Source organism: Episyrphus balteatus, chromosome 4, assembly GCF_945859705.1.
Source record: "Episyrphus balteatus chromosome 4, idEpiBalt1.1, whole genome shotgun sequence".
In the NCBI taxonomy this organism is placed as follows: domain Eukaryota; kingdom Metazoa; phylum Arthropoda; class Insecta; order Diptera; family Syrphidae; genus Episyrphus; species Episyrphus balteatus.
The window spans coordinates 6,436,900-6,463,918 of NC_079137.1; the positions used below are offsets into that span (position 1 = coordinate 6,436,900).

The 27,019-nt window shown below is 29.1% G+C and overlaps 1 protein-coding gene across 2 annotated transcripts in view; it reads right to left on the reverse strand.

The window, feature by feature from the left end:
• The window catches only part of LOC129920238 (uncharacterized), a 222,849-nt gene that overhangs the window by 84,368 nt on the left and 111,462 nt on the right, over positions 1-27,019 (reverse strand). The window contains exons 1-4 of one of the 2 annotated variants that reach the window (XM_056001496.1): positions 26,462-26,553; positions 26,316-26,391; positions 9,904-10,014; positions 8,939-9,063 (exon numbers count right to left, since the gene is read on the reverse strand). In XM_056001496.1, the coding sequence (XP_055857471.1) occupies positions 8,939-9,063; positions 9,904-10,014; positions 26,316-26,334 (255 nt within the window). In that variant the 5' untranslated portion in view covers positions 26,335-26,391; positions 26,462-26,553. Of the gene's footprint in view, positions 1-8,938; positions 9,064-9,903; positions 10,015-26,315; positions 26,392-26,461; positions 26,554-27,019 lie in introns of those variants that run through there. The other variant, XM_056001497.1, reaches the window with a different exon arrangement.

A 27,019-nucleotide genomic window follows, 5' to 3' on the forward strand; every position in this document is an offset into this window, starting at 1 on the left:
ATGATAGACCTTGACTGCGACTATATGTGTGCGGAGTTTCAATCATTTTCGTAAACACAAGTTTGAGATAACGGTAAAATAAAATTTTAGAATTCAACAGGTTATAACTTTTGACCCAGAGCAGATAGAAATTTTATTAAACTTTTATGAGCATCCTGATACAATTAAATTTCATTTGGTATATCACACATAACAGTAGACTCACTACAAGCTACACAATGTTAAATCAAGAAACTTGCGAAAAACCTCAAAACACCAGTGGAGATCTGTTGCCCCCCGAACAGCCATCAATGTGGGAAGTATCGTAATCTCAGTCTGGAAATTCGGCATTGTTGACTTTAAAAAAATTCTAACTTCTCTTGTAGGCAACTTTGAAATGAGATTGATACGTCATATGAAAGGTGAAATAATAAGCTTTCACATGGTATAAAATTGTTTTTAAAGAAATTTGATCGAGTTAAAAAAATTCTTGGTCTTCTTGTAGATGTCTCATAGACATGATCGATATACATATTTTGAGCTAAGACAATAACCTTTCAGATGGTATAAAATTTTGTATAGGTTGTTGGGGAAAAATATGGAATTAATGACGTGAGAAGATAAAAATTCATGTTTTTTTTGTGCTTTTTTTTTGATGAAAATGATTGTTTTCAATAAATTATTTTTATACTTTTTGCGCATTGTAAAAATTTAAAAATGGTTTTATTCTTAAGAAGAAATACTTGGCTTTTAAATTGCATAAATTTCTTTTGTAAGCTTTTAAAATAAAAAAATTAATATAATGAGAAAATAAAAAAGGTATTTTTTTTAGCTTTTGCTTGTAAATTATGATTGTTTGAAATAAGTAAACGCTTCAATTGACTAATTTTAAACAAAAGCACACAACCTGTTTTCTGACGACGTTATCACGTAAAATCATAGTCCGTAAACCGGTTTTAGAGACAACCTCTTTTTCATAACTTTTATAAAAAGTCCTCAAAACTCAAAAAAAAAAATTTTGTTCGTTTTTTTTTTACTTTTTTGGCTTGTAACTTTTTTAATATTCAGAATATCGAAAAAATGTTTTTAACACAAAAGACGCGAAATTTTATTGTCTACGTTTTTTGTCATACCAACTTTTACCTAGGATGAACAGAAGTCGAGATATTTAATAAAAACTAAAATCCAAGATGGCGGCCAAAAGGTGAATTTCACTAGTGCAAAAAACCAGTTCTCTATCGAATAAGCAAAAACAATTTGGAGTTGGTACAAACTACTGGATCACCCATATATGAACATCATAAATGCACTGTACTAATACCAAAGCTTTTAGTTTAGTCACTTCCTATCTTTTTGTATTCTCCAAACAAAAATGCAAATTTGCATCAAAATTAGTTTTGTAGTTACTGTCCACGTTGTATAGAATGCAAGTTTGTATTCTTTTGTTATTATTTTACACGTGGCCTTTTAGAAACTAATATTTCCTATTGTATAATACAATTAAGAAGATTTTTCACTGCAGGACACACAATTCTTAGAAAGTTACCTATAATTCAAAGTCTTCAAAACATTCATATTAAGGACTTGTGAGATGCACATGTGTACAACATGTCATCGTATAGCTTTTGTGTTTAAATAAAATCGCATAGAACAAGAAACATAAGGTACAAGTCAGATCTTTAACTTTTCATCTCAGTTTTTAACCCATACAGAAGGCAGGATTTTTTTTTAGAATTTTTACTGAAAGAAAAGGTTTTAAATTACATTTTCCTTGAAAATTCAAAAAAATATTTAATAGAAATGAATGATAGCTTAGATTGTTTAGGTGTTTAAGTGGATACTCTGTGTGGGATGATAATAGTGTAAATGGTGGTTTCTAAGGGATTACAAAACTATAACCGCCATCTAAAACCCATATATTTCTCTCTTTCTCTCAGTTTTTGTATTTTCATTTTCCAGGAAATGCAACTAAAGAAGAAATCCTACACTCTGACTCCGCATCTATTCTCTCCTCTCGAAGAAGAGTGTGTTGTCAAGTTATCCTACTGCAATTGCTACTGCAACTGCAACAGACAGTAACCTCATTTGCTAGAGATATGTATACGGTTCCTTCTATGTGAACAGAACACTATTTGTGTGCAGATGCTAGCTGCTGGTACACATACAGAATAGGTTTATGAGAGATGATGCCCTAAACACCTTCTTTAGAGGTACAACAGAAGAGTATAGAGTCTTGTTCAAAAGGATTCTCGGTGCTTTTATATAGAAAGTACAACGTCACATGTGTGCAAGCACTTGACGAATTCAATAAGTCTCCGCACAAGAAAAACCTTCTTACATAGAGCAACAACATCGTATCTAGGTGAAAATTGTAGGGTTTTTAGAGAAGCAAGATATTTCCACTTATTTGTGCGAGCAAATAGAAGCGAATATAACTTTGTAAGTGGTGTGCGGTCTTTCACAGTAAGCACACGACCGGCAAATCCGGTAGAGAATTTCTATTTTCAAACTCCAAAGTGTCTGTACATTCACCCTCGATATAAAGAAGGATGGGTAAAAAGGATATACAAGAATAAGCAATTCACTTCCTGACGATTCCAGTTATTAAAGCGAGGTACACATAAGATTCGAGCACCAAATCAACACCTATACGTTAACGATGAAATCGGATTTGTAAAATGTGTTCTTGAGAATTTTTTCTTTAATGAATAACACACACGGCGGCAAGGAGGATGAGTGTAATAGGATATAAGGACCTACACAGTTTGTGTGATGGATGTGCCAACACAGACTATCAAATTTCTGTGAAGTTTTATTTTTTTTTATTCAGGTTACTTTCTTCAACTGAACACAGAAAAATATAGAGGAATATCGTTATTTCTATTCGCTTCATTGGATATAGAGTTAAGAGTTGAATAAGGTAGTAGGTACATTAGGGTGGGTCAAGAAAAAAATCGAAATTATTTTTTTTGAGTTTGTAGATTGTTAGACACCTCTAGAATACACACACCAAATATGAGCTCTTTATATTAATGGGAAGATCCTCCGCTTCGCAATTTTCTATTTACATCAAGCTTCTACTAAAAAAGTCATTTTTTTATGAATCGACTTTTTTGCAAATTTCTTTACATATTCTTGTAGGAAATTGAACGCGAATATCTTCTAAACGGTTAAAGCAGTTAATTTGATGCCAATGACTTCTTTGTAGATCGTTTAAGCCCCTACAAGAATATATCTTGCTTTATTGAAAATAATGAATTTTCAGTGAATTAGAAAATTTTGAAAAGTAAAAAATGTTTTTATAATTTTTTTTTTTAACTTTGACCTCGAATATCTTTAGAATGGTTAGATTAATGAAAAATGTTAATAAGACCTTTTTTGTGGAACAATCTATTTCCTACAAGAATATGTATTACGCGTTTGATTATTATAATTTTTCAATTTGTTACAAAATTAAGAACAAAAAACGAATTTTTAAAGATTTTCTTGATTTTTGGACCTCAAATATCTATTAAACGGTTAGATAAACGAAAAAAGTGTTTGAGACCTTTTTTGTAGAGCGTTCAATTTCCTACAAGAATATGTAAAGAAATTTGCAAAAAAGTCAATTAATAAAAAACTGATTTTTTTTTTTAGTAGAAGCTTGGTGCAAAAATGGAAAATTGCGAAGCGGAAGACCTTCTTATTAATATAAAGGGCTGATATTTAGTGTGTGTATTCTAGAGGTGTCTAACAATCGATTTTTAGGAGTACAAAATCGAAAAAAACGAATTTCGATTTTTTTGACCCACCCTAAGGTACATTCACCTTAAGGGGGTAAAATCCAGATTTACACGATTGAAAAATTGCCATAATTTCTGACAACACAGAAATGTCTCTCTCACAATTTTATTAATAGAAGGATTTTTGCACAGAAAGAGTTTATTAACATTGTGTGTGTTGGCTGAGGGTGAAATTTCTGACGAAGCTTTTAAGGTGCGTACTTAATGGATTAAGGTCCTTAATCGGGTGCAATTTTCGTGTAAAGTCAAGAATAATGTCGTCATGGATTAGAAGGTACAATTCTGGGATTTTGATGAATTTTAAGGTAGGTATATCACGAGTTTGGGGAATGTTAATCCTGGGAGTTTCATAGAGGATATGAAATTAATAATCATATAACTGTTTATGAGAATTATGTTTTATGAATGGAAGTCATATGTAAGGCTAGAGAAATTTTGGCATAGAAACGTCTGGGAAGTAGCGAAAGAGGATAAATCTTACTTAAAATAACATCCTTTATTTTTTTTTTCTTTCAAATCATTTTGAACTATAAATTCTTAAGCACGATTGAGGGAAATTTATATTGATGGACATTTTGGATGTGACGTAAAAAAGGTCCTGAAAAATGCTGATTAAGATTTTGTATGAATGACAAGTTCTATGTTTGTCTTTGAATCTATTGAGTAAATGCAAAACTAGATAGATGACATTTTTACCCCTTGAGGGTCCTGAAAGTCAAAATATCAAAATAATCAACTGACATTATTAGTTCCTGCCCGTGACACGGCGAATTTCAATCGATTAAGTCTAGAATAGGGACCTTCGCTTGTATTCCTTCACTTCACTTGTATTCGTCAAATCCTTACTCAGGTAGCATTCGTGGAAATGATATTTACTCCGAAAGAAGTGAAATGTTTTAAAACCTACAAAGTTTAATCCTCATAAGACTAAAGACTGCCAGTTTTTCAATTTATACTATTTCGAAAAGCAATTCTTCGAATAAACCGTTTCGAATAATAATTTCGTGCAATAAAAAGTGTTCTTTTGTCATGCGACGAGATAGTTTTTCGATAAATTGTTTTCGAAAAATTATCATTCGAAGAATTTTCAGCGGAAAAATAGTGTTTCGACAAATTTTCATTCGAAGAATAGTTATTAAAAAAAACTGTCATTCAAAGAAATTGAGGTTCAATGAATTGTTTCCAATAATTTCAAGAATAGTTTTTTCTACAAATCGAAATAGCATTTTTCATTTGGATATTTTTTCTTAGTAATTGTTCAAATCTAGAGCTGTAGCAAATCGTATGTATTCGTTACTAAAATGCGGTTATTCACTTCAGTAACGAGTAACGAAACGTTACTTTCTAAACAGTATCGTTACTCGTATGTTTCGTTACTGGGTACTGAAGTAACGAAACATACGAAACGTACGAGATACGAAACATACGAGTAACGACGCGATTCCAGTTTCAATACTAAATCCGATGTAAGAGATACGAAATAAAGTGATACACTCAATTTGTCGCATTTCGCATCTCGTATCGGTATCGTAACCATAGTCAGAATGCTAACTGCAGATAATTATTTGGAATTTACTTTTGTCTGGATTAAAACAGCAGTGCCAAGGTTCAATAATCATTGTGTTATCGATAATTTATACAGAAATATAAAAAAAAAACGTTGTTGTATTTGCTCTATTTGGCCGAAATATGTACATATATCCACAACGCAACCAATCTGTTTATGACCTTGGTGTTAATAGTATTAATATTTAGCTCAAGAATGTACAAAAGTTTTTTGGTTTTTCAAAAAATTAGTTTATTTTCGGTGCAAAATTTTCAACACAAAAAAAAGCAGAGAAAACGAGGTTTGAAAATCACTCTCAATAGAAAAAATAAATGAAATATTGTTCGACATGGTTGTATTGAAGTGTTAATATTTCAAGATCTGCGCGTTGTACTTTTGAAATAAAGGTCTCTAAAGAATTTTGATAAGATTACTGAACAAATACACTTAGGAGCAAAAAAATGGAATCAAAATTTTCGTTCTTTAAAAACGATAATTGGTCAGGATGTAATTGACATATATGAATGTCAATTGCACCATTAAAAAGCTTGAAACAACAGCTTTAAATTAATGCTAGGAACTTAAAAACCCGTTCACTTTTTAAAGATCCAATCAACATAAATGAAGTATGTAAGGAAAAAAGACCTGAATTTGAAACAGAAAGTGTCTGTAAAATTCAACATTAAAAAAAAATTAAGTGGAATTTATTGACAGACAAAGTCAATAGAAACGTTAGGAAAAAAAAGACTGAAATTGAAGCAGCGAGTATCAAGAAAATTTAACATTTACAAAAAAAAAGAAGTGCAGTTTATTGACAGATAGCGATGATACTATCGTATGCACTTTGATGTTTTTACCAACAATTCAAAGTACAAAATTCAAGCTTTTAAATGAGACCATGAGACTTGAAGAAACATTATTTTATCCATTGCAATTTTTGTTTTTAATACAAATAATTTATTTGATTCCGTTTTTTTGCTCCTAAGTGTATAAACAAAAAATTACCGAAGTTTTGTCTAAAAATTTGGAAAAAAATCAAAAAAGTTTCCACGTTTGATTGAAAAAAAAAACGATAAAAATTCAATATAGCTACCTTTAAACTCTTATTACATGAGAATGTCGCAACTAATTTTAATGTTTATGACCTTAAAATGTAGCTTAGATTATAGAAATTGTTTTTGGTTTTTTTCAAAAAAAAAATTTTTACACTCTTATACCAATGTACGAAACATGCTTAAAATACCAAACATACGAAACGTATCAAATACATGAAATATAGGGTAAATTAGGGCATTATGGCATACCTAAGCACAAACTCGAATAACTTTACTACGGACAACAATTTTTACTTCAATCATTTTTTTTAATTAAATTTCATAAAAACGTAACATAAAAAAATGATTTAAGAATAAAAATTCAAGCTTTTTAACAAAAAATGAATTAAATTAAAAATAATCAAAAAAAAACCATATTGCCCTATGTACGGGCAATATGGCGAACCCCATTTACTTCGGAGTCCTTTACTTTTTTTTACGTATATTCGGTATTTCTGAAATATAATTGTAAATAAGTTTCATAAAATTGACGTTAAATTGAGGTTAATTACAAACTAAAAAAAATGCAGAGACATTATGTAAGTTACTTTGGAAATTAGTTTTACATAAAGGCATTATGGCGTAGTCGGGTATGATTTAGCGCCATAATGCCCTTTTTGCATCTGCGCCATATTGCAAAGTATACACATATTCACAAAACACCAAAAACCAAACACAATTCTTTCTTCAATTAAAATATTACAAGTTATAAAACCAAACCAAAACTGTACTCTGCATTCCACTCCTCACAACAAACACGTGCTCTGTATAGTTACCGAGATACACACAAACAAAAACAAAGCGATATTATATTGGAACCCAGAACCGGTATATTTTTTTGTTTTCTTTTTTGTTTGGCACACAAATAATAGCACTGACCTGCGATTTTCACAAGGCTAGTGTTCAACGAAGACCAAAGTTTTTGCATTGGTTTTATTTAAATGCGAGTATTGGAGGTATGGTTGTTGAGAGGTGCGCCATAATGCCCGTTGTGCCATAATGCCCGAAGTTACCCTACGAAATGTACGAAACACACGAAGCATGCGAAACACACGAAACATACGAAATATGCGAAAAATGCGAAACATACGAAAGTAACGAGTAACGATATTATTGATGCGGGTACTAGTATCAAAAGTAACGTATACATTAGACTGATTCAAAAAAAAATTTTTTTTTTTTGTTCGAAGCATTGTTGAAAATATTGTTGGAAATGACGAAAAAAAAATACTGTAAAAGTTTCAGCCCTTAATGTTAACATTTAGTACCGCCGCATCGCAAATTTCTATTTGCCATACGATTTGTATGGGAAAGATTGTGTATTTGTGTTTAGAATTTTTTATCTTTTTAATGGTTCATCAAAAAGGCTAGATTTAATCATTTTCTTGTATAAAATTGAACGCTCTACAAAATTGCATTTATAAAATTTAAAAAAAACGGACGCGAAAAATTGATTAAAATAATTTTTAGTTGAAAAAATGAATAATTCGAATTTATTGAAGAAATCTAATATGATAGTATTAGGGGTTTGAGAGTTATACATATAAAAGGATCTGTGAAAACAAAACACAACAAAGAATACAAATATTCGAAAATTTTGCCAAATTTTTTGAAAAACCTAATAATTTCGTCAAAAAATCGGAAAAAAAATGAGAAAAAACTACTTTTTATATTTTAAAGTTGAATAACTTCGAAACGCGGGGGTAAATCAAAAAAATTAACAAGAGCTTTTTTGTAGAGCGAAATTTTACAATGAAAATGATTTTTTCAAGCCTTTTGGGTGAACCATTAAAAAGATAAAAAATTCTAAACACAAATACACAATCTTTCCCATACAAATCGTATGGGAAATAGAAATTTGCGATGCGGCGGTACTAAATGTTAACATTAATGGCTGAAACTTTTACAGTATTTTTTTTTCGTTATTTCCAACAATATTTTCAACAATGCTTTGAACAAAAAAAAAAAAAAATTTTTTTGAATCAGTCTAGTATACATGCGGGTACTCATTTTGTCGTTACTTTTACAGCCCTATTCAAATCACACGAATCTTCTGGATCAGTTTTCCTAGGATACCAAATTAAGCTATCGAAATTTTAAGACACGACTGTGAATGTCTGTGAAAATCTTTAGAATCTGTTCTTGAAAGTCCTTGTTTTTTTTTGTTGTTTGTTTCAAAGTATTATTTTAGTTACTATTTTAGAACGCTATAACCGGCGCCTTACTGAAGAAACCGTGGTTCGCAATAAAGAATTAATCGTTTAATTTTTCAGCTGATATCACGGTGAAACGTTAATAAATAAACAAAGTTTTTGACTACTTTAAAATTATAACTGTCCATCGTGAGGTTCTATCCAAATCAACGGATTTTGGTGTTTTTTCATGTGAACAAATCGATTCTGAAGTTTTCCAACAAAATGTCATAAATTAAAAAATATTTATCTGAAATCCTTTTTAGAAAACCCTAAATACTTGTAATTCAATACTAACCTCAAAAAGCTATAAGAAGTAGACAAAACTTGAAAAATAAAACTCACATGTCTTTCCAAAATGCCCGGCAAATGTTCACTTGTTTTCTTTTCCGCATCCGCATTTCGATAAAATGCTGTCAAATTAGTTCCAAGTCTTATTGTAACTTCAAATCGAGTTTTTCCAGTTCGAGCTAAAAAAGGATGAATGAAAAAGAAAAAAAAAGGAAAAAACAATAATTACTTCCTCATTTTTTATTTATTAAATAAAACAAATTAAAATTAAAACCATGATATGAATGTATTGAAGGGAATGCTAAAAACCCTAAACCAAAAAAAAAAAAGAAAAAGGTTTACGCTGCTGCTGATGGGAAAACTTTTTTTTGTCCTCACTTAATGGATATTAAGAAAAAAATAAAATAAAATAAGAAGAAACCAAAACAAAACAGATAAGAATCATTTATCTCCCCGCAGCGAAAGTTTAATCTTCTTCAAATTAAAAGTTTTAAAAAAAGAAAAAAAAAAAGAAGAGAAGATGACTTTTCGAGTTATCAAATATATTTTTTTATTTTTAACTTAAAATCAACAACGAACACAACACAAAAAAAAAATTAGAGATAACTTTTGTGTTTTTTTGAAGAAGATTTTGAGTGAAAATATTTCCAAAACAATACCTGAGGACATTCTTTTTGAAATTTTCGAATTAAAAATCTGAAAATAGAAAGATTCCTTCCTCGCAGAACTGCCAAAGTGAAAAAGTCTTAAGCGAAACAATTTGTAAAGTATACATGTTTTTATTTAAGAATTTTAAATAACATTTTTATAAATTTTGACTTTTGACAGTTCTTTATTTAGATTATGAGCCATTTTTTGAAGGAGTGGGAATAACCCTAAACGAGGAATGAGATTATTATTTTTTGTTTCATGGATGGAATGTAATTTAAGCTTAAATATTTGTTTATGAATTTTATTTAAGAAGCTTATAAATGTAAGTTTGAATAAGTTAAAATTACATTTTTGTAAATCAATCTCACCTGCTATTCTTTCGCTGCTTATGTTCTTCCTTGATGATGATTTGATGGTCGGGGCACCACTTTGAAAGTAACATTCTTTATGACAATCAACGGAACTGTTTCCTGTACATCCTGGAAATAATAAAAAAAAGTAAAAAAAAAATCGTTAAAACTGAATAAAAAGTTATGTTTTAAAATTTTCTTACATACTTTCAGCAAATAATACAAATTTGGCATAACTTCGTGGAAAGATAATTTTGTTAAACTCATTTAGACAGGGTTTATTGAAAAAATAATTTTTTTTCTATTTTACGGATTGATTCTTTGATACATAGATAAATTTTGTTTCCGAAATTAAACTACCTTTAAAAATTTTAAGTTCCCTAGCTTTAAAATATATGAGCTTTTATAGCAATTATAGCACAGACGAAAGCTGATTCGAAGCTCAAAAACGTACGACTCAAATTTCTTGTTTTTGTTTCGTTTTCAAGCAAGTTTGTAGTAATTACACCGGCACACAAAAAAAAAAAGTGTTATGTACCAGAAACCAGACCTTTCTTTCTATATGTTTTTGGACACGCTGAGTCCGAATTTCAAGTCCGTTTGACTGCGTGTGACTGCATTTCGTTTGAATTTGTATGACTTTTATGGAGTTTTTTGCATTTTTCTCAAAACTGAAGGGTGTTCGGGCAAAACGGACTTGAAATTCGCATTCAGCGGATCCAAAAACATATAGAAAGATAGGTCTGGTTCCTGGTACATGAAACTTTTTTTTTTTGTGTGTCGGTTATGAAAGCGACATGTCGCGAGAGTGCCAGCACACCAAAAAAAAAGTTGTATGTACCAGGAACCAGACCTATCTTTCTATATGTTTTTGGATCCGCTGAATGCGAATTTCAAGTCCGTTTTGCCCGGTCACCCTCCAGTTTTGAGGAAAATGTAAAAAATACCCCAAAAAAGGCAAAAAAAAAACTTCCTTTTTTTTAGTTTTTTGCATTTTACTCAAAACTGAAGGGTGACAGGGCCACACGGACTTGAAATTCGGATTCAGCGTGCCCAAAAACATATAGAAAGATAGGTCTGGTTTCTGGTAGATGACACTTTTTTTTATTTTGTGTGCCGGTGTTATTAATGAACACCTAAAATTAAATTTTGAAAAAATTCAAGGATTCAAAAATTGCATTTTTCAAAAAAAAAAGTTGTAAAGATTTATTTTTAAATCCAAAAATGTACTTTTCAGGATTGTTTTTTTTTTTTTTAATTTATATAGAGGCATATGACTGGACCCTTAATTTTGGACATACCAAGTTTGAAGTGGATCGATTCATCCGTTTCGGCTGAAGCACCATATACATTCTGACAGACAGACAGACGGACTTACAAGACCCAATTTTCTCATCTTCATCATCGTATTGACATGTTTGATTTCTTAAGAATGCTGAAATAAAAGTCGTTCAACATTTCCTGAGAAATAAAATGCAGGAATGCGTCACAGGAGTTCAAGTTCTTAATTTTTCAAAACTTTTTATATACAGAAATTTGGTACCGAAATTTAAGCAAAAATGCAAATGTTCACAAAAAAAATGCTTATTATATATTAAAGCTATTTTAACATGAAAAATTTAATGTAATCGAACTACAGTGGACTCTCGAACATACGATAACTTGAACAATCCAATAACTTGAACAAGCCCTGTTTTGCATGTGTTCAAGTTAACGAGATTCCACTGTTCTCGTTTTGTAAAAATTCAAAAATAAAACAAAATAAAAATGTTCTATTAATGATTTTCGGTCATTTGATGAATTTTGTTCTAAAAAAAATTATCTTTTTTAAGTTACTTTTTCGAAAATTTCCCCTCCCACCATAATTAAGGTAAATAATAAATTTTGTAAGCAATAACATATAGTTAAAATTACTTCGTTCTCATTCAATTTTATTTTAAATTTGCGGCAACCCTATGAAGTATTTTTGGTAAGGCAACTCTGTGTCAATGTTCATGATAAATCATTACCTAAATTTGTGCGTGTAATTATTATTTATATTCAAACTGGATAAAAATTTAAATTTTTAACACATGGCAACCCTCTTTAGTTTAAACGTGGCACTCGATTTAAGAAGGTCGATAAATGGCACGATCCTGTACTAGGAGTTATCCGTTCCAAACGATATAATAAGAACCAAAAATATAAACAGCTTTCAGAATTTTATAAACTCATCTTTAGCAAAATTGAAAAAAAAAATCAGTCCATTAGTTTCGTTAGTAGAAATGTGTACAGGTTGGTGTATAGACTTATTTATTGCCTCAAATAGCAACCAGTTTCCTTATTTGCTTTTAATAGAAAATAAAATATACTAAAAATTAAAAATGTTCATCAATCAAAAATATTACGCATACGCCCCAGTGACCCATTTGGACTATTTGGACATTAACAAAGAAAATTTTGTGTTGTTAAAAAACTTTAGCAATATATAAAAATAAATAAATTGAACTCAAAAGTAGATGGATACAAAGTTTAATTACTTTTCAAGTACACCCTCCTGCCAATAATGTTTAATTTTCTATACAAATCTTACAAAAAAGTAAAAAAAAAAAAAAAAAAAACTAACTATAGAAACCAAATTCTACTTGACCTTAAGACCATCCAGTGAAATCGATTTGTTTATATTCCTGTGGTTTTATTCTTTTCTCCATTCTTAAATCCTTAAACTAAACTAACAAAAAAAAAAAAAGAAAAAAAAAAACAATCTTGCCTAGCTTATTTGTTAGCTTGGCTTCGTATATTATTGTCATAAATTTACCTACTTAGAATCCTTCTCTCTGCGCTTATCTGCAAACTATGGCAAGAGCTTAACAAATAAAACCATACGGATATGGTCGAATAGCCTTGGCAAAAATTGAAAATGACGAAGAGAGTTGTGTTGTACGACGAACAACGATGAGGTTTCAAAATACACACATTTTTATACTTTCTATAAGTCTCCGCATATTGAAGTAGTTAGATGTCTGTGTGGATCTTTGTGTATGAATGTATATGAATGTCCTTGCTATGGGGAAGTGCAAACTACAATCTAATTGTAGAATTCAAATGATACAGGGTGTTCTCTTTTTTAAAAAAGAAAAATTACAAAAATTTGAAACTTTGACTTTTCCTGATTTTGGGGATTTTTTTCTTAGGAATTTTGAGACTTAAAAGTTTTTCTGGAATAAAGGTTGAATAGAATTGAGGATAAAAAAATAATAGGCCTTCGAATTTTTTTGGGGAGTTTTAATTAAAAAGTTTGCTTTTGAAAAATGTACCTATTCGAAATTTTGAAAATGAGAACAAATTTAAAACACCCTGTATAAAAGTGGTATGGTCCGTATAATGGTTATGGTTATATTTATCCAACACTTCAAAACAACGTTCGATCTCAATGAAACGACTTGACTTTGTTCAAGTCTTTCAAGCTCTGGAAGTCTTTAAACTTTTTTTTTTTTTTAAGTTCTATTCTGTTCCTACATACGTTCGAGAGGAGTTTATATTGTGTATTTGTGTTATAAGCTCTTAAGGAATCCAAAGAAGTGTCCAATAGAGAAATACAACAAAAGATATAGGGAATATAGAAAATCCTTCGAATAAAGATTGGCATAAACCATTTATACCACTCTACAAGTTGAAGGTACGAGTATCATCCATCTAATATATATTCGATAAATGGATGGAGAGAGAAAGAGATAATTTAATTTAATTTAGATTATTATTATTGGTTCCGTGAGATGACAAGAGATTTTCTTGGTTGTTTTTTGTCTTATTGTTTTTATTTTTAATCCAATGAGATATAAATATTAAAATTTATTTTTAGAAAAGGATAAGAAGAAATGAGTTGTTAGTTAAAAGACAAACAAATCTAATCCTTGTACAATGATTCCTTTTAAAATATTTACTTTTGATTAATAGATAAAGTTTTTGAGATGCTCAAAGAAGCGGACATGCTTCACACTTTAGGGTAGATTTAAATAAATTCAAATTCAGTTTCAAGTCAAAGACTTTTTGTCGTCGAAAGTACTCTTTTTACTAATGATGTTAGCAGCTTAGGCTGTCCATGAGAATGCTGTATCCTAGATTTTTTGAGTTAAACAAATCTATATCTTCAGATGATGAATGGATAGAAATCCATTAAATGACAACTGGGCATGGTAATGGTTATGTCGTCTTATTGGCTGTGAAGTTGTGGATTTAATAGGCCAGTCCGAAGAGACATAAGTAATTTGTCATTATACAAAACTATGTCATTGAAATTATCGGAATTTGAAGGTGGGCCAACCTTGAGTGGCAACTAAAAATGGCCTTGGTGTAATAGTGTTGCAAATATTGGGTGACTTACTTACTCAGCAATCAATATTGAAGGTTATTAACGATGAGTAATTATGGGAACAAAATGTATGTATATATTAAAACTGAACCCATTGTAAACCTTTTGAAACCAAGTGAATAAAGACAATCTCTTTACAATGACTCTATTAAGAAATATATCAAACAATGTGAATTAAATGACATAAAATCAGAAAAAAAAAAAATTATTGTGGTTTAAAAGGTGAATTTGATTTGCAAAAAAGTGAATTCGATTTCTAAATCCATAAATTTAATTTGGCAAACTCTGGATACAACTTTAAAAATGGATTAATTTAGTTTGGAAAAGGAAATGGGTATACTTAATGTGACAAATCTTTACTTTAGGCAGTGGCGTATAGAGGGGGGGGGGCTCAGGGGGCTCAAGCCCCCCCCAAGCCTCCAAAATCATGTTACTATTTAGCTGATTTCATCATAATCTACATGATTAACTGAAACTTCTTCGTAAATCGTAAAAATTTAGAGGCAGCTCAAATGATCGAGCCTCCTCCAAATTCTAAAATGGTTGTTTGTGTTTGTTTGAGTAAGTGCCTTAGTTGACGTTGAGGTTTGGGATTTTCAGGATTTTAGTCCAATTCAGAATTCTGCAAATAATTTGTTTGTTGTTTTGACGTCGAAATACATCACCGTTAAATTTTGCAAAGCTTCTTATGCAATCACGTCGTATTTTAGTGTCTTGAGTATATTACTTTTTTTCAAAAATAATATTTTTCCCAAAAGATATTGGAAATACAAATTTTTTATATCTCAATATCTTAGTGGTCAACATAACTAATGGTTTATTGAAGCAAATTCCAGTTTGTGCTTCTGATTTGTATTAAAAAAGGAACATATTATTAAAAAATAGGTACATATATATTTCGGATTAAACATCAAAATAATTTAATTGAAAAATAGTTTTTGAGACTTTTACGTTCTGCATTTCATTTTTTGAGCATTCACTTGCGTTGCCGATAGTGAAATTAGGTGTTCTACATTTTTTTCGCTCATTTCGATTTTCTGATCGAATTCAATTCGCTTTGTTTCTGCTCGTGAACTTGGTATCTTTTTCAATGAATCTCCAATTTTTTGACAAAATATTATCAAAACTTATATTTTTATTGTTTTGTAATGTTTATTTGTTGTTAATTTAATACAAAATACATAAAACACATGAGGCATGAAATATTATGCCTCTGTGTTTGCAACCTCATTCGCTTACACTTTATCTAATTCATTTTTCTTTGAAAATTTGCAATAATATCGCCCATGTTCTGCATTTCACTTACATATTTCATATGTCTCGCAAAATGTGACTTCTTATTTTTTCTTTTAAATTCTGCTTTTTTTCAAATAAAGTGGCCAATAAAATTGCATCCATGTTCAAATTAGCAGTAATTTAACAAAATAAAAATGGATGATCCTTCAGTTTTGACAGTTCGAAGCATTTTCGAAGTTTTCGAAATCAATCGAAGATCAATTTCACGTGAAATTGAAAAATGATGCCAGTTCACTTTCGGTCGAATTGCGGAAATTTATACCAGCATTTATACCGAAAAAATTGATGAGTATAGCTCAAAAACTAGACGTGATAGGAATAAATCTGTAAACAGTTTTGAATTCAGCACATGAAAAAGTTCGAACGAAAAAGTGTTTTTTTTTTTTTTTAAAGATTACTAAACACCTTGCTGTTTGTGTAAAATGTTTGGGATACAAGAACTTGGAAAAATAGCTACTTTGAATGTGAAAGGAGACAGTAGTACGAAGCTGTCGGGAGCAGTAAAATGCTACTATACGCTATATACCCCCCCTACTATACCCCCCCCCCCCCCCCCCAAATTTGTTTCTGGATACGCCACTGACTTTACGGTACGTAGAAGCAACTTTGTAGTACCTACTTTATGGCCCACTTTAATCATGTCTCGACCAGGGTTGTAAAAATATCAATTAAAAAAAAATGTTTTTTGTAAATAATACAAATTTGTATTAAAAAAAATTTATTTTTGCAACTGATAAAAATATGAATTAAAAAAAATTTTTTTAGTTCCACAGAAAAGTATTTGCAAATTCAACGAATATTAGAAGGAAAAATATTCAATAAACACATTTTGCATTGGATTTTTTGTTTTTTCAATGAAGTTAATTTTGTTATTTTCAATAAAATTTTATTTTTATTTGCAATAAATATCTTGGAAATCATTATTAACGGTACCTGGCATAGAAACGTTTTTTTTTTTTTTAAATCCGATTTACTCCGAAATAATTTTTTCGATTTCAACGAAACTTTTTGTGAAGAAGCATTCATATAATTTTGATATAAGCCAAAAATAAAATTTCGAAAAAAATTTGTTTGGATTTTTAAAAAAAATTTTGAAATTTTTTTTTTTTGAAAAATCAAATTTTCGAAAACGGGACATTGAATTTTTTTTAAATTTTGATTTACGATGTTGATTACCTAGTGATTTCTACAAAGTATAGCATACCAATTTTATTTTAAAACTTTTTTTCCAAAAAATTATTTATAAAAAATTAGTTTAAAAAAAAAAAAAAAAACGGTCCTAACGATTTTGAATTTTTTTTTTTCTAAAAATGCATCTTAATATATCAATCAAAACTGCATACTTGTTTTGGAGATCAATTTGATTTGAGATTTTATTTTATTTTTAAAAAAAACTAATTTTATTTACATTTTAAAAATATAATATAAAAAGTCTTAAAAATTTAAACAACTTGAACTCTAAGAGCAAGTTCGTGCGACCCAGTCGTGCATTTTATTTTTTATTTTTTACATGCAATAAAATTTTATTTCCATGCAAATAATTTTCAATTGCAATAACATTTTTTTTAATGCAAACTATTTTCATTTGCAATAAATATTTTTTTTTTTTGTTAATGCAAATATTTTTCGGTTGCAATAAATTTTTTTTATTTTTTTCAGTTGCTATAAAATGCAATTTTTTTAATTTTTATAAATATTTTTTTTAATTTGTAATGGAAAACAAATGAATTTAAAAAAAAAAATTATTTTTTACAACCTTAACGAAGTAACGAAGAAAATATTTTAGTGGATTCTCCACAGGAGTCATGTCCTTGTCCATGTCTAATAAAAACTCTGATATTTTTTTTCCAAAAATTACTATTTTTTAATACTTTAAAAACCAAACAAAAAGCACAAATTTGATTAATTTAAGAAAAATATTTTTAGATTTTGAGAGAACTCCAGGAATAGTACATATCTAAGAAAAATGTATTACAATACTAAACAATTTCTTCAAACAAAAGTAATTTATATTGAAATACGAATTCAATTCATGTTTCATTCTAGGTATTGTTTTTTATACATTTTCACAAATCTTTATTTTTAATTTAATTAAGAGAAGGTAAGATACCTTTTGTTTTGATATATCATTGGTTTTATTTTCAAAAATCTTTAAAAAGAAACTGATTTTCTAAAAACCTTCTAATATATGTATATTTCTTTTTATTCCAATATTTTTCTTCAATTATTAAAAAAATTCTAAATTTTGAGAATGGATTGAATTAACTTTTTGTTTCGTCCTATAAAACTAAGTTATGTAAATATTCGCCTTTTCTTTGAATACCATCAAAATCGATTTTTGATTTTATTCAAAAATTCCTTCTTCTACAATACCTAAACCCTTTTGATGTGGGTGTTGTTGTGATTCTTAAACAAAATTTTCTATTCCTTTCAAGTCATCGATTTTGATACTGCCCATAAGGTAAGCAACAACAAGAACATCAATATGAACAAGAAAAAAAAAAAGAAGAAAACATTACAAGGCTCATTTGAAATTGATGTAAAATTAAAAACTATGCCAGATTTTCTCTCTCTTTTTTAGAATGTTTACCACGTTTTTGTGGGTTGTTGAATTTTAAAATATACCCAAAAACAGGACAAAAAAGGACTCTATAAGGACTTTTGCTGACATGGAATAAAATTGTTTTTGAACAATTTCCCATCAAAATTCCGTAAACGCAAAAACCAAAAACGATAGACAAAACATAAACACACACACACACACAAACAAACATGAACATGAAAAAACACTTTGAAAACTATAGAAAAAGGAAACATACTGCTGCGAGAGTGTAACCAAAAAATTAATGAAAACAAACAAACTGTTGGAAAAACACAATGAATGACATTGGAAATTATATTCTATCTACTCTCTATGAAAATGACACACGGTTATAAAGGAAAACAATAGAAAGAGACAGAGAGAAAGGGATCACATTTTACTGCTTTTTCGAAGGTAATATAAAACTTATTTGGATAATAAACTTGTAAAAGCTTGTTGTAGGTGCTTACTACAGAGTTGTTAATGAAAACCAGTATTTTGATGTTAATTAAGGATGTCTATGGTTTTTGGTAACATTTTTACCTTGAAAATGTCCTGAAGGAAGAAAAGTTTTGGAAATTAAAAAAGACAGCTCATTTTGGGATGTTTTGTTTTTTTTTTGTTTTTATTTTTGGTTTCAATTAAAATCCAGTTATTGTAGTTATCTCCGCGGGTTAAATTGAAATATTCTGTGTAAGTCATTTGCATAATCCAAAAGGTCGCAATTGTAAAAACAAATCGTCTCTTATGCCACACAAAATACTATTTGTTAAATTTCAAAATATTCTAAATTATTTTATTTTTTGTTGAATAAAAAAACAAAACAAAAAAATAGTACGCATACGCCACAGTGAACATTTTTTTACACTTATTTCTAGATTTCTCAAAAAAGGCTTAACTAATTTTTTGCAAAAATCAGAAAACAATTGAAATTAACAAGAAAATTAAAAATTAAATTTTTGAGAAATCTAGAAAAAAGTTTAAAAAAAACATAATAGGTATTAAAAAAATTGATATCCTTTTCAATTTTTTTCTATTCAAGAATATATTTTCAATGATATCTTGGAATACAATATTACTAAGGATCATTTTTAGTATAATCGTGCAAAACTAGAAAAGAAAAAAACCACCAAGCCGAATAAACTAAAGTCCAAGTACAAGAATTTCACTTTGATACAAGCTAAGTAAGGGGTACAAACAAAACGAACAAAATTAGAAATTTTTATTATTTATGTATTTAAAGACGATTGAGCGGATGTCTTCATTAATTTTCGAAAAAAAATTAAAAAAAAAAAAAACAAATAAGGACCGACCTAGTTTACACCAAACCACAACAAAATGGCAACGCGCTATACGGAGTCAGTGATTCATTAATGGTATTAATTATACAAATTTATGATTCCTTACTTTGTGTGCTTTCATTTGATACTCTTATCTTCAAAATCGAAAGAAAATTGCCAAAGATACAGCTATGCAAAAATTCTTATCAAAGTGGGTCACTGTGGTGTATGCGTAATATTTTTTTCACTAACAAATTTTTATGGTTAGAAATGATTGGTGAATAGTGATCACAAATATGCCAAAACCTCAGTGAATTCCAAGGCCACAAAAATACAAATACACCCCTGAACTTACTCCTATCGGATTAAAGCCAGCTTTGTTAAAAAAAGTATCTAAAATGAAGTAATAATTTTTTTTTTTTTTTTACTTTGTTTCCCTTTAATTAATAAAATCATATTAGAAGATTGTTCCTAAGTTCATTCCTAAACTAAACACAGCAAGGACCCTACCTTCATCATTTTTGAGCCCCATCTTAGTATAGTATCCACTTGTGTTACGTTTTCAATTAAATCGACAATTAAAAACGTTTATGCTATTTGCTGCAGAATCAGCAGCAGCAGCAGCAGGAGCAGCAAGCAAGCACATCACAAGGTAGGTACTTTGCTTTCAACAACTTTGGGGGTTGTCGAGCTTGAGTGCCTTATCCCCTTTTGCGCGCAGCACAGTGTGCAAAGAAAGAATTGTGCTGTCAACCTGCTTGCAAGAAGCTTTTCCAATTTATTTTCCCCTTGTGATAGAAAACGATGGTATCCCTCTCTGTTCAAAGAAAAAAAAAAAATTGTTGCTGCACTAAAGGGCACATATTTTTTTTTTGTGCCTTGTTGTGTGTCTTTGCTTCTTCTTTTTTCTAAGCTACGGTACTTTGGTACTTTGTCCTTTATAGTGTGCAAAGACTTGCGCTTATATTGCTGCACACTTTACAGTCAGTGTTTATTGGAAAGGAAAAGTAAAAAAAAAAAAAAAAACCTACAGAAAATGTCCTGACTATGATGCAATCTGGGTTTTGAGTGGTATCTAGGATCTCGATGTGGATGTGAAGATGGAGATGGGATGTGTTTGTGTTTATATGTATCATGGCCCCTAGAGGAATAAAAAAAAACAGAAGAAAAACTTAAAGAAGAAGAAACTTTCTGTTTTAGAGAGGGCAAGTACAAAAAACTACACAGAGGAAATGGAAAGTAAATGTTGTTTTGTGTTGTGATGATTGTGATAATAATAAATTGGAGACCCCTTTTCTGCTATTTCTTTCTATTTTGTATTTCGCAGCTCGAATGAAAGTTGTCAAACTTGTCCCTACTTCTTCTACTTTCAATGCCTACAACAGAAATGTTTTAGTTTTTTTTTTTTTCTAAAAGGGTTTTTCTGTGTTTATTCTTTTTCTTGTTGAAAAGTAATTTAGGAAAAGTGCGACAAAAAAAATCTGTTTTTTAGGATTCCCATTGGCGAAGAACAAACTTGAAAAAGTTTTAGGATACCTACCTAATAATTTTTAAATATTCTCAAAGGAAATCTTCACTCCTTTAGCTTTTATGATATCATTTAGAGAGGGTTGACAGGTGTAGTAGTATTGTTGTTATTTTATTTTTTGAGAACCCATGTTAGTGTCATTTAGTTCAATTTTATTAGTTTTTTTTTTGGTTTAATATGAGAAAATCAGGATTGAAATTGAAGTGAAAGGTGTTTTTGAATTAGGAAAATGAGTATAAAATTTTAGTGTGTGTTAACGTAAGGGAGAATTTGATGTCATCATAAAAAAAGATTGACTGAGATTTAGACATGGTAAATCCATTAAAATAAAAGAAAAAATATGGTATCATTTTCAACTGTTTGGATTTTTATTATTGCAATATCTACATTTTTGAGACTCAAAACGTCTTGTCGATGATGTTTTTTTTTTTTAACTTTGACCTCGAATATGTTTCAAATAATTAGATTAATGAAAAAAGTACATAAGACCTTTTTTATGGAGCAATCTGTTTCCTATGTTTGAATTTGATAAAAAGTCGATTGATAAAAAAATTACTTTTTTTTAAAGTGAAAACTTCTTTAGTATCGTAGTGATTTGAAACAAGATGAAACGAAAAAGCGACACGAAAAATCAATTAATCATAACTTTGTTTTAATAAATAGATAAATGAAATTTATACAGTAGAAAGGTAATTAAATCAATTATGATTGTGAAAAATTTCAATTAATTTCATATTCAAAATTCTGAGATAAAGGTGAAAAGATTTCTTATTTTAACACGTTATATCTTTTGATCAAGAGCACATAACAAATTTATTTAACTTTAATACGCATGCTGATAATATTACCTTTCATTTAATATATCACACATAACGGTACGTGCTCTACAAGTTATATAATCTTTGATTGAAAAACTTGAAAAATAACTCAAAAGACCTGTGAAGATTTGTTGCCGATGACCCAGCCAGCAGTAGAGGAAGTACTGTAATCTCAGTTTGAAATTTCGACATGGTTGGCTTTAAAAAATTCTTACTTTTTTTGCAGGCATGGTAGAAATATGATTGAAGCGCCATATAAAAGGTTAAATAATAATGATATAAAATTTATTCTATGTTGTCTTTTAAAAAATGGATTTAATGGCGTTAGAAGAGAAAAGAGATTGATTGTTTTACTTTTTTTTATGAAAACTAATTGGGTTAAAAAAATTCTAGCTCTTTTTGTAGATATTGTATAGGCATGGTCGATATAAACATTTTGAGCTGAAAGAATAAGCTTTTAGATGGTATAAAATTTATTGTAGGTTGTCATATAAAAAAAGTGATGGAATAAAAAAAAGTTATATTTTTTGGACTTTTTTTTATTGCAAGAAAAATGATTTTTAAGGTTTCACTCAACCACGTGTGAATTGCACACATGATTTTTTTTTAAATTAAGATTGATGTAAAAATTAAGAGCTCATATTTAGCGAATATAAATAAAAAAAAAAGTTATTCGATTGTTTTTGACCCACCCTAATTTAGAGATATATTTGATTTGATAATAAAATTTTCTATTTATTCGATCTAATAAACAGAAAAAGCGATCCCGGAACACTAGATAACCCAAAAGGTGAAATTCAAATGGCTTAACCCCTTGTAACCCAAGATCGTAAATTTTAAAATTAATAATGCCAATCGATTGGGATTTACCTATAATAAAACACATATTTTTTTAAAAATTCGATAAATTAATTATTTACTTAGTTATTTTTAAAATTTAGGGAGCAAAAACAAAAAAGTTTAAATAATTTATTTTTATATAAAAATGCAAAAATTCAAGCAAAAAACTATCTAATATTTATTTTTAGACACTTTCCTAAAATCCCGTTGGTTTATCCAGAAAAACTAATTTTTCTGAATTTCGTAGTTTTTACACAAATTTGCCTATTTTCAAAAAAGCCCAACTTTCAGCATTAACTGCCAATTAAAAACTATTGGTGCCAATTATTAGAAATATGGCGTACTATTTCGATAAAGCAATACTTAAAGATTGTGTTAGAAGCTTAAAAAAAAAATATAGTTTGTACAGCTTTTGTGCGAGCTTTTTCGGTTTGTTACAGAAATGTCACATGGGGCTACAAGGGGTTAAAAAACACATAAAAGACAATTATTTTAAGGTCGTTTTTGTCAAGTTTTGTAGAGCTTCTTATAAATTCATTAAACGAAGTTTATCCGAAAAACCATATTTCTTCGGTAAAGTCTCTTTTAACAATATTAAAAAAAAAACTTATGAGAAGTTGTTAAACAAGTTCGAAGTTTAAATTCTTAAGCAAGCACTAAACAAGCTCTATAAAAGCTTTTGCCTTCTAGATTTTAATTTACATGAAGCTGTTGTGTTACATAGGCATAGAAATTTAGGCAAACAATCTTTAAAGTCAACATCATATACGGGTACATAAATATATCAATGCACAACTATTTTTATGCATAAATATATTCAAACCGTACATCAGTTAACCGGCATTACGGGAACGCTTTTTTTGGGATAAATTAAGATTGAATTTTTTTTTTGTTTGGTGATATTAAGTTCGAAAATTAAGGGCACTACCATATTATCTTAAAAATATTTCTTTTTACATCCAAACGTCATTTCCGTCTGGATTTATGTTTGGAACTGGAATTATAAACTTTTATTAAAAAAATTACAAAAAAAAAAAACTAAAAAAAAAACACTTCTGACTTGTATCATGCATAAAACGGATTTTTGTATAAATATAAAGATATATTTAATTTATTTAAGGCCATCTATCTTAACAACTTAATGTCCCCAACTCAATATAAAACCTTATACGTCCATCATTATTCTCATCAACAAGTCTATACGTCCCATGAAGCACATTGGATTCATATAATTTATTTTTTCCCTTGTCGCCAGAGTCCAGTACTTTTTTTTTTAAACAAACATTACTATTTACAAATAATGCAATTAGAATTGGTTTCTTACCTAAGTAATTGGTAAATATTGTTAAAAAAAGGGTTTAGTTTTATGCTCCTATATGATTCATGGATGATTTACATCGCCACAAGTCCAATGAATCATATAGGAGCATAAAACTAAACTCTTTTTTTAACAATATTTACCAATTACTTAGGTAAGAAACCAATTCTAATTGCATTATTTGTAAATAGTAATGCTCATTTTTGTAATGAAAATGTGAAAAACTTACATTGATACCTTATAGGCTATAAAAGTTATAACTTATGTTATAAGGGTCAAATGGTCCTTGAAATAAATTTTTCACAAATATCTCGCGACCTATTTCTCAGAGGTCATCAGAGGGCATTGTTCGTCGTAAAATTATATACAATATAATTTTCTCTCTAAAATCAACCGTTTCGGGTGTAGAGCGCGGAGAAGATGAACTAAGTTGCACTTACATATAGGAAAAAACACATCTTTTTGGTTTATTTTGCTCAATTTTGGAGGTTCTTATTGAAGCAGCTTATATTTTTTTGGTCTCATTTACTTATGATCATTATTTTTATACGGATTGACTAAAAAAAGTGCAAAAATGTACACATTGAGATAAAAAGTAATAAACAAAAAAGAAAAAAAAATGTTTGGAAATTGTTTATGTTTCCCTTACTTCTTACCCCTTAGAACTGCTTTGAGGAGTAAAAAATAAAAAATTAAAAGCACATATTAATTGTTTGGCTCTCTAATTAAAAAATTATTCATTCTATAGGAAAATTGTGAATTTAAAAAAGAAAGATAATATAATTTAGGGGCAATAACGTCCTTGCAAATTTTCTGTAAGATGAGTCGTTTTCGAGGTATTGATCAAAACGTATTTTTCAAAACGGCTGGCGTGTGGAAAGCAATACAAGACAAATCACATTATCAAGCCTCTTTTAATTATCCTGCATTGCTGCATTCAAATTTTGATGCCTCTACAATTTTGACTAGATTTGTTTTTTCAGTCGCTGATACTATTAACGGTGTTTTAATTTTCTTATTATGTACCTACCTATACAATAATTGTGAATCGTAGTTAAAAAAATATTCTTCCATATGTTTACATATAACTTCTCCCAAAATAGAAAAAAAAACCTTCAAAAAAATCAAAAATTTTTTTATGAAATAACTTTGTTTGCTCAAACATTTTTCGAATTTTTTTTGCAGTTTGGTAAAGTATTTCTTCTTTTCCTACACATTCATGAATAAAATATGTTCTACAGCCATATTTTCATATAGCAAACACGTTTTTAGAAACACGTCTTTATGAATCATATATGACTCATGGACTCCAGAAACACGATACAGAAAATATTCGATGAGTCAAATAGGACTCATGGGACGTGGAGTGATGAATCTTTCAAATAAACAAAATAATATTGAACGTAGAAAGGGTTTTTAATCAGATTGTATGGGGACAGTGAAGTTGTTTTTAGTAAAATATGTATATGAATCATATATGATACATGGGACTCTGTAGGCTTGGGACAAAACATATATTTTGAGTCATATGGGACTCATTGGACAGTTAAGTTGTTAATACCTATAACAACGCATCAATCAAATTGATAATATTTCTAGACCGTTAAAGTCTATTTATTTTTATTATCAGAATTACATGATATATTCTTATAGTTCTAGAATTTTGAAAAAAAAAAGTTTTCATCTTCAAAAACATATTCATCGTCGATACCAATCAATAAAATTAATGAAATAATTTTTTCAGATAACTTCGCTACCAGATTTTCCATTTTTCCTTTACTTTTTGTTAATTAAAATATTTATATTCAATATTTCGTATTCGAAACAATATCCAACCAGTCAATTCTCTTACAACTTAATTCGCTTTTCGACCTATTTAATTAATATTTTCAAACCTAAATAAGTAAGCTTCTTCATTATTGATTAAGAAATAAGCTTTTTTGAAACATTACATTGGCATAACAAAACCCTTTCCTTACACATTTAATCCAATAAGAATATCTTATTGACCACAAGGCCGAAAGATTCGAAAATATTCAATATATTAATTTTCTTCAAATATCAACACAAACTAATTGGGAATTTTTGAAACCAGACGTTCCAAAAAAAAAAAAACACCCTACAAAGTCTATACCATGCCAAGGTTATCAATATTCATCAAACAATTTAACCACAGAATTAGGTTCTTTTCGTCGATTCCTTCTTCAAATCGACTTGACATAAACAACATAAATTAAACCAAAAAAAAAAAAAAGAAAACCTTTTAACCCTCCTCTAAATATAAATGAAAACCAGCCAATTCTTTGATCTCACACAAAAAAAAAACAAGATGGAGACAGAGTTGGAGTTGGTAGGTATTAAAAACCAAAACAAATATAACCTCGAAAGGTTGTCCTTGTTTTCAGCAAATGAACAAACCTTCATCAAAACCCGTCATCTTCAAATGCCATCAGCCGCCCTGCGGTTTTACACAACACAAAAACACACACAAACACTAACAGAAAATATAATATCTTAATTTTATATTCCTTTTCGTTATATTAATAAATATGTGTGTGACTTACCCTTTGTTATCTCATTAATTTCGGATATTTCGCATTTGTTGCCTTTGAATCCGGAGGGACAATGGCACGTTATAGCAGCATCACCAATGTGTCTAAAAAAAAAAAGAGAAGAGAAGAAGAAGATAGATATTAATTAACGTCGTTGTTTTTGTTGTTTTTGAATAAATTAATCGAATTAATTATAATTTTCTTTATTTCCTTATTATATAATTATATTATTTGTTAGTGGAATATTGTGTCTTTCTTTTTTTTTTTTTTTAATTTTTGTTTGTAATTGTGTTTGTATGAAATTCAAATTAATTGAAGGAAATAAATTAACGGGTACTAATTAAATGTTATTATTGTGTCTTTTCATAAAGGGTTCGCCATGTCGCTGGAGAGCTTAGTCATTTGGGAATAGTTATTTCTTGAATGTAATCAAAGACTTGTTTTTTTTTCCTCGAACTGATTCAGTTAATGGGTAACAGGGATGAAAGTGGTGAACTCAAAAATTGAAGCAAAGAGAGCGAAATCAGTACTAGGAATATCTCCAAGAAATAATGATAAATAGGAAAAAAA